The 9,304-nt window shown below is 43.3% G+C and overlaps 1 protein-coding gene across 5 annotated transcripts in view; it reads right to left on the bottom strand.

Moving 5' to 3' along the window:
- ar (androgen receptor) overlaps positions 1-3,616 on the bottom strand; it is a 183,603-nt gene extending 179,987 nt beyond the window's left edge. For 2 of the 5 annotated variants that reach the window (XM_073057884.1, XM_073057888.1), the window contains exons 1-2: positions 3,281-3,616; positions 1,036-3,006 (exon numbers count right to left, since the gene is read on the bottom strand). In XM_073057884.1, coding sequence (XP_072913985.1) covers positions 1,036-2,348 — 1,313 coding nt within the window. In that variant the 5' untranslated portion in view covers positions 2,349-3,006; positions 3,281-3,616. Of the gene's footprint in view, positions 1-1,035; positions 3,252-3,280 lie in introns of those variants that run through there. The other 3 variants (XM_073057887.1, XM_073057889.1, XM_073057885.1) reach the window with 3 other exon arrangements.
- Positions 3,617-9,304: the final 5,688 nt, after the last annotated feature.

Below are 9,304 nucleotides of genomic sequence, written 5' to 3' on the forward strand. Positions count from 1 at the left end.
AGGAGAACATGAGGAAAAACTTCCCTCAGATGATCTTAAGTGTGTGGAACGAGCTGCCAGTGCAAGTGGTGCACGCAAGCTCGATTTCAAATGTTCGTGAAAATGATTGAAAAGGTACATATATAGTAGCGTACGGAGGGCTATGATCCCGATACAGGTCGGTGGCAGTTTAAATGGCTCGGCACGGACTTGATGGGCCGAATGACCCGTTTCTGCGCTACTCTTTTCTGTGACTCTAAGTGCCGATTATCCACTTTATCCTTGACACTTAAATTCTAGCAATGCCTGGTATCATTGTAACAAGCCTCTTTTCCACCCTTCCAAAGGCTTTACATCTTTCCCGAATGTGTGGTGACAACTGAACAAAATATCCCATCCAAATTAGTGTTTTATTAAAATGCTTAGCATCACGTCCTTGTGCTCTATATAAAACTCAGTATACTTAATGCCTGCATGACAGAGTATTCTCATCTACTTCCCGACTTGTTACCCGGTAACCGATGTTCTTTTTCATATGCTCATCAATCGCCTTGGTTCTCCAAATAATTTGTCCGGTACTTGGGATAATTAACCCATCAATAGCACCGCCTTGAGAAGATACCAGACCACTAAGGGAAACCACGCTGTTCTCAAGAGGAACATACAAACTACACACCAGACTGAACCAAATGGTCACGATCAAACCAAGGTCAGCAGAGATGCACAATCGCGACAACACGGCGCTGTATCCCTTTCAGTACGCATTACTTCTCTTGGTCTTCCTACCAAAATGAAAACACAACGTTTTCTGCATTAATCGGCCATTATTTGAACATGGTAGAATTAAAAACCTATGAAATTCACCAACGAAAAGTATCAGAACGCCATATCAAACTTTTTAAATACGTTTTAAGACTCTACCTGCACACTATAACTAAGCAAACATTTTATTAACCACTTTCAAATACTGAAGTAATTACAATCCAAACCTTCACGAGCTCGAACAACAAATTAGCATGCCCCACATCGCTGCAAATTAATTGACTTAAGGCTTACCGTATATTATAGTATCCATCGATCCAATTATCCATTTCGCTTTTAATGTGGCAAGAGGATTGGTGCGGTCCTCGATCCAGCATCCCAGTGGAGTACCATGACTCGGAGGTAACGGCGTCATCTCGAACAGCCATCGTGTTCCCGGGATATTCGGGGCATCCGCCGTAATCATTCTCCAAGCCCACTTTCTCAACATAACGCCAGGACGACGGGGACCCGTAAAGTGGGTGGCCGGAGCAGTCCGAGTACCTGCACTGGGCTCCGAAAACTTCGCGGCCGTCCGCCCCGTCTGACTCTTCGACTTTAATAGTGAAAGCTGGGACACGGACGTCGCAGTCGCCGCCGTTCAGAACGCAGTGGTCGTTGCCCCCACCGAAGCCGGCCCTGTCCGGAAGGTTGTACAGGGTGCCCTCTTCCGAGGGAGGAGTGCCGAGGCCGTAGTTGGTCACCAATACCCTGGTGTGGGGGCACTGCTTGTGATCTTTCTCGGGGAGCTCACCCGCCTGCCCGTTGTTGCCCACCGGCCTGTCGCCAGTCACCCGGGCCACACAGCCGCCCGAGTCCTCTAGCAGCCCGCCTCGGGTCGCCTCCCGGCGCGGCGGGATCACCTCGTAGTCGGCTTCTGCTTGGCTCAGCGGCGCCGCCGCCGCCAACCTACCGGCCAGCCTCCGGCTCTGAGACCCGGGGCTCAGCTGATCGGATACAGCGTCGATGCTGTTGGTCTCCGGGAAAGCGAACATGCAGTCCCTCTTGCCAGAACCGCCGTAGGATGACTGCAGTTCGCCCAGCTCGTTGCTGTCCACATTGAGGCCCATGGAGACCGAAACGGCTTTGCAAAGCTCCCGGGCGGTGTCGCTGGTCAATGAGTACGAGCAACTGCCACTAAACTCGGCGTCGGGCGAGTAAACGCTCGCCAGTTCCCGGTCCTGGAAGTCACCGTGATAGCCGCGGTTCTTGTCGCGTTGCGGACAGGCGCTGAAGAGCGTACGGACAACGAACGGCCGTGCCCCGGGGGCGGGAGCGGTGGCCGCCGACGCCGCCTCCCCCTCCTCCTCGCTCAAGATGGCGCCGCTCTGGCGGCACGTGGCGTCCTCGCAAAAGGCGCCAAAGTCGCCGCCGCCGCTGCCGCCGCCGGCATCGCGCGCTCCAGTCGCTGTCGGCGGCACCGCCGTCTCCTGGCCGCCGCGTTCCCGCTCATCGTCGAGCGCGCACGCCGTGTGGAACACGCTCTGGAACACCGCCCCCTGCCGCTGCATGCTCGCCGTTTCCGAGGGTCCCGCATTGTAATTGCCGTAGCGGTTCTCGGTCTCCATTGTGTCCTCTTATCTCTCTGTGGGTCTGCGTTTATAAATGTATCTGATTGCAAAGTTACGCTCTTCACTTGTTTTCTTTCTCTCTGTTAAAATGCAAACACAATGTTCAATTCCAAAATGCAGATAGAGGAAAGCAATTAGGAGGACTACAAAAAAAAACAAAGTAGCAATTTTCAAAATCCCGTTACTTGATACATTTTTCTCTCTCCAGCGTATTTAATGAGTATTTCATAGCTCTCAAAAATACGAGACTACATGCAGTTTTAATGCAATCAGCGGGAGTTGCCAGCTTTACTTTTTTCCCTCCCCCACGTATAGCCAGATAACGTGTTAAATTCTTTCATTTCACGTCAATAGTGTACGATCCCATATATTAACTCCGCCTTCTCTCAGCCGTGACACGTTATTTGCACTGCAAATCGTATATATTCGTCTACTTTCCGTTTTCGAATTACTGGTGAAATACTTTTAAGAGAGGCTGGATTCGGGGATAGGCAGCTTTGTTGCTTCAATTGCACACAACGTCCCCGTTGCAATCCTAGCAGAAGTTCAATGACAGTCGATTCTTGGTTTAATTGGTAAACGCAGGGGTGAAACTCATTTCTGCCCGACCCGGTAGAACGCCGCGGTTTCCCAGATATGTTGTCCAAGGCCGATCCTGAAATTCAATTTCTGTCGGTTAGTTTAAGTAACAATTACTCAGAAGCGGCCATAACAGGCAAATAGTAAACACGATCCGCTGTCACAAACAACAAGCGTTTGGATTCGCCAACTGAAGCGGAGTAAACTCTTTCCGGGGACTGGAGAACGGGGCTTGCAACACGTCGGAGCGAGAGCAGTAACATTTCTGGGAGGTCGTGCCGAAGCTCACCAGCAAGTTTCCCCCCCCCCCCAGTTGTGTTCACTTTATCGATAATTCCACAAATACTCACTTGCAACGTAATGCAAAGTCCAGATTTGCCTGTTGCTTTGTTGCGAAAACAGAGTTCAACTGTATTAATACTGCTCAGTCCCACAGAACTGGTACCGCAAAGAATCGCAAACTTTTCTGTCCCACTTAGCGCGCTTAGGTAATGCAGCTCGACTTCGGTGCTCTGAAGTCCGTTGATCCTTGGGTTTGTAAAATATTCCTTGGATGTTATTTGCACGGCTTTTTTTTTAAATTTAGCGGTATCCGATTTTAATGATCAAATTGCAACCATTTTGTCAAATTCAGGTGTGCGTGCTGTGATAGCAAAATAGCGTTCGCTCTGCGCCTTCTCTGAGCTACTGAGTGCATCTGGCAATTGAAAGTGTTGACGCTACGTTTTGAGACCTTGGGGTTTAGCCAAAATAGCTGCGTCAATCAAGAGTATATGTGTAAGCGAAAGAATCAAACAAATTTATATACAGGCAAGCGCAGAAGATACATTAAAGTTAAATTGTAATATTCCACATCCCAGAAGCGAATGATTTGTTGCAACTACTGTATTACAGGCAGGTATTAAAATATTATAAATCGTGGAACCATTTAACTCAAACATTTAATATGGCTTCCTTTTATGATTATCGTTAGGGTGGATGATTAAATTGCCTTGACTTTAAGGTGGCCTCGTGAATCTCAAGTGTTCATAATACCTGGAAAATTAAATTTAGTTACTTCGTGAAGACTATTAAAATCACTGATGCGGTATAGTTTATTTAATTAAGAATTACAGACATCTGAAGGAATAGCGATGCCTCCTGTCAGTCAATTACAGACTAGGTCTTCTACACACATGGTTTCCGTGGACCAGAAACCGATTATCGCTTTGATTATTTAACGCTAGCTAGAATATCTATAAAAAATCTAGATTGTGTTTCTGTAAGCGTGTTTCTTCCTGCATGACCCAAAAGCCTCTTTACAAGTACCTCAACTCATTGGCCCCGAATTTGAGGTTATACGATGGCAATACTGTCACGTAAAGTTATCAACTTCTGATGCCCACAGATGCACAATTAGATTTCTCAGTAATACTTTAATCCTCCACTAGGTGCCTTGTTGTAGCCTTCACAGATGCAAACAATGCAGAATCAGCGGTGAGCGAACACTAACTTTTTTGGAGTACTGTACTCTCATTGTAAAAGCCATTGAAATGTTACTGCTTGTTGAATAAGTTGTGAATAACAAGGTATCAAGTTATGATTACCTTGAAGCAATATCTCTAGCTCTGAATACATTTTTTTATAAATATGCAGTGTCATTCCTTCTATGCAGATAAATTAAATTCTAGACTTAATATTTTTTAAATTTGTGATAATTCAGCCAAGATGATAAACATTTTTTGTTTGCTACATCTTTATATTGTTCTTCTCGGAAATATTTACATTCAGGGTGTCTAGGGCCAGAGGGCACAGCCTCAGGATGGCAATAGGTTAGAACAAAGATGAGGAGGAATTTCTTTAGCCAGAGCATGATGAATCTGTGGAATTCATTTTGAGAGATGGCTGTGGAGGCTAATTCATTAAAGCAGAGGTTCAAGTTTACCAAGGGCATCAAAGGTTATGGGGAGAAGGCAGGAGAATGGGGATGTGAGGGATAATAAATCAGTCATGATTGAATGGTGGAGCAGACTCGATGAGTCAAATAGCCTAATTCTGCTCCCATGTCTTATGATCTTAACAAGTTTATTGTGGGCTTTGCTTCCTACTTCTGATTTGTTGCTCATGGGAGTTCTTCAGTATGCTGGCTGATTAACCTGTTCGATTTTCTCTGATCCTGGACACCTGGAATCCCCAACGTGTAAAAATGTGTCTAAACATATGGGGAAATTACTGCTGCATAACCCGATGCATTTTTTTTTTGCAGGCTGCTCTCTTCCATTGATTACCACTGATCACAAAATCCAGACAGCTCCTTTAGTTGGCTGTCACACAGAAATTAAATTTTAATGATTAATGTCCAGTCTTTGGTGCAAACCTCCAGACCAGTTTAAATTCTGATTAAATTCAGAAGAGAAAGCTTTCAAAAACAAGAGCAAGAATGAAATAAAAAGATTTGTTCATGAAAATTATGACAAAATTCTTTACGGTATAGAAGTGCATGCATGTTGGCAAATTTAGCGAGTTTTACTTTGTGTATTCCATTTAATTGTACATTATTTTGTTCCTAAAATGCACCCACTGTGTGTTGATGTTTCAACAATCTAAGTAAAAGATTACATTTAATCCAGAATGTAAATAACTGCATTAGAGATAATTGTTAACCTTCATGTCATCCTGCAGTTCAAGGGCAAATTACCAAAAAGCAATACAGTTTCTGTATCATGAAGAACAGCATTGCCTTATAGAAATCAATCTGAGCCCATGAGAAGGAACCAATGTTTGAAAGAACATGAAACTTTTGAGTTGTTTTAATTATTGTGTAGTAAGTTATACAATAAATAAAGCATGATATGAAATAAGCCTTTGTCAAATAAGGATACAATGCATTAGAATTACATTTGGAATTTGAATTGCTTCAGGATGCACTTTAAAATGGCCATTCAGCCCATTGAATCCAATTTAAAAAGTTAAAAGTACATTGATTATCAAGTATATACAGTATGCAACCTTGAGATTCATCTTATTGCAGACAGCCGAATCTCCGGTCGCTTAGTTGAAAATCCATGACTATTTACAATATTATCAATAGTTTGATAATATAGTTTATACTTTAAATTGCATTGAAACTTTGTCACGTGGAGCCCCGAGGAGTGCTTTCTGGATCATCAGATTATTTGTTCCACAATTTAAGTTATCTATTATATCCCCAGGAAAGAAGCTGGGATGTAGACCGCAGATTACAGTAGGAAGTAAAAAGCAGGTCAAAAGTGCAATGTTATAATAGTCATGCAGGTCAATTGGGAAAATCAGGTTGGTAATGGATTTCAAGAATAAGTTTGTTGGATGCCTATGAGATGGCTTTTTAGAGCAGCTTTTCTTTGAGCTTACTGGTGAATCAGCTATACTTGATTGGGAGGCGATTAAGGAGCTTAAAATCAAAGAACCCTTAGGAGGTAGGGATCACAATATGATTGAGTTCAACTTGAAATTTGATAGGGAGAAAGTAAAGTCTGACATAGCAGTATTTCAAAGGAGTAAAGGAAATTACAGTGGCATGAGAGGGAAGCTGGCCAAAGTAAATTGGAAGGAGATGCTGGCAGGAATGTCAGCAGAGCAGCAATGGAGTGCATTTCGGGGAAAATGAGGAAGGTGCAGGACATGCATATTCCAAAAATGGAGAAATACTCAAAGGCAAAATAGTACAGCAGTGGCTGACAAGGGAAGTTAAAGCTAATGTAACAACAAAAGAGAGGGCATACAACAAAGATAGAGGATTGGGAGGTTTTTAAAAAAAACTACAAAGATCAACTAAAAGAATCATTAGGAGGGAAAAGATGAAATATGAAAGGAGCTAGTAAACAATGTCTAAGTGGAGAGTAAAAGCATTTTCAATAATGTAAAACATCAAAGGGAGATCTAGAGTGGACTGCTGGAAAATGAAGCAGGAGAAATAATATTGTGGATCAAGGAGATGGCAGATGAACTAAGTGAGTATTTTTCATCAGTTTTCACTGTGGAAGACACTAGCAGTTGAAGGGTGTGAGGGAAGCGAACTGAGTACAGTTACTATTACAAGGGAGAAGGTGCTAAAAAGCTAAAATGATCTAAGGGTACTTAAGTCACCTGGATCAGGTGAACTGCACCCTAGTGTTCTGAAAGAGGCAAGGCTAGAGACTATGGAGGCATTAGAAATGAACTTTCAAAAATCATTGGACTCTGGCATGGTGCCAGAAGACTGGAAAATTGCAAATATCACTCTGCACTTAAAGAAAGGAGAAAGGTAGCAGAAAGGAAATAATAGGCCAGTTAGCCTGACCTCAGTGGTTGGGAAGATGTTGGAGTCAATTGTTAAGGATGGGGTGATGGAGTACTTGGTGACCCAGGACAAGATAGGACAAAGTCAGCATGGTTTCCTTAAGGGAAAACTTGCCTGATGAACCTGTTGGAATTTTCTGAAGAGATTACAAGTAGGATACAGTGATGCAGTACAGTACAGTAAAGGGGATGCAGTGAGTACAGTAAAGGGGATGCAGTGAGTACAGTAAAGGGGATGCAGTGGATGTTGTATATTTGGATTTTCAGAAGGCTGTTGACAAAGTGCCACACACGAGGCTGCTTACCAAGTTAAGAGCCCATGGTATTACAGGAAAGTTACTAGCATGGTTAGAGCATTGGCTGATTGGTAGGAGGCAGCGAGTGAGAATAAAAGGATCCTTTTCTAGTTGGCTGCCAATGACTAGTGGTGTTCTGCAAGTGTCGGTGTTGGGACCACTGCTTTTTATGTTGTATATCAATGATTTAGATGATGGAATAGGTGGCATTGTTGTCAAGTTTGCAGATTATACAAAGATTGGTGGAGGGGCAAGTAGTGTTGCGGAAACAGATAGGCTGCAGAGGGACTTACTGGTAAATGGTTAGGATGAAGGCAAGGAAGTGGCAAATGAAATACAGTGTTGGAAAATGCATGGCCATGCACTTTGATGGTAGTAGTAAATGTGCAGGCTATTTTCCAAACAGGGAGATAATCCAAAAATCTGAGATGCAGAGGAACATGGGAGTCCTTGTGCAGAACCTCCTAAAGGTTAACTTACAGGTAGAGTCAGTGGTGAGGAAGGCAAATGCCATGTTGGCATTCATTTCAAGAGGTCTAGAATACAAGAGCAAAGATGTGATGCTGAAGCTTTATAAGGCACTGGTGAGGTCTCACCTTGAGTATTGTGAACAGTTTTGGGCTCCTCATCTAAGTAAAGATATGCGGCCATTGGAGAGGGTTCAGAGGAGGTTCACAGGTATGATTCTGGGAATGAAAGAGTTATACAAGGAACATTCGATGGTTCTGGGTCCGTAATTGCTGGAATTTAGAAGGATGCAAGGGGATCTCATTGAAACCTTTTGAAGGTTGAAAGGCCTAGACAGAGTAGATGTGGAAAGGATGTTTTCCATGGCGGGGGAGTCTAGGACAAGGGGGCACAGCCTCAGGATAGAGGGGCATCCATTTACAACAGATATGCGGAGAAATGTATTTAGCTAGAGGGTTGTAAATTTATGGAATTTGTTACCAGAGGCAGCTGTGGAGGCCATTTTGTTGGGTGTATTTTTAGGCAAAAATTGATAGGTTCTTAATTGGACAGAGCACCAAAAGTTATGGGGAGAAGGCCGGGACATGGGGTTAAGGAGGGTAAAAAGGAACAGCCATGATTAAATGGTGGAGCAGACTTAATAGGCGAAATGGCCTGTTTATACTCCTATGTCTTATGGAAAGTCAAGTTAGTTTGCCATGATTGATCGACTGTTGGAAATTTGTTAATAAATTCCTAAATAAGTACAATTCCAAATTACTCCTTGGAATTACAAACTGTTACTTACATTGTAATTTAGCTTGTAGTTGATTCTGCTTGATTTAATATCCTCTAAAAATAGTTACATATTACTAGAACAGGGTTTATTTTTTGGAAGACTGATTTCATTGGGTGGGTATATGAGTATCACTTATATGAGCTCATCACCTGCCATTTGGAATGATTCAGAGTCCTCATATTTGATCGGTTAAAACTTATTTTCATTATGGTCATAGTCCATACACTTAAAGTAAGGTGGGACAGAAAGGCAATGGTTCCTGCACTGAGCCCAGCATGATGGGACAGGTGAGTTTGAGGGAAAAGGCATAACAGTTTAACCAGAGGGCAGTTCTTGGGCAAGCCTGGAGGACAAGATGGTCAGAACTCCAATGGAGGGGACAGTAAGAGAGACATATTAATTTTTAACCCTTGCTTCTCTCAAGTAGAAGCTTCAAAAGAGTCTTTTTCTTTGCTCTGTGACTATCAATGATGCCTATTGACCCACCCTCAACCACACTTAAGTAAATGAGCCCTCCAGGCTGTGCTCCTCTCTCC

The sequence above is a fragment of the Hemitrygon akajei genome, chromosome 10 (assembly GCF_048418815.1).
Source record: "Hemitrygon akajei chromosome 10, sHemAka1.3, whole genome shotgun sequence".
NCBI lineage: Eukaryota > Metazoa > Chordata > Chondrichthyes > Myliobatiformes > Dasyatidae > Hemitrygon > Hemitrygon akajei.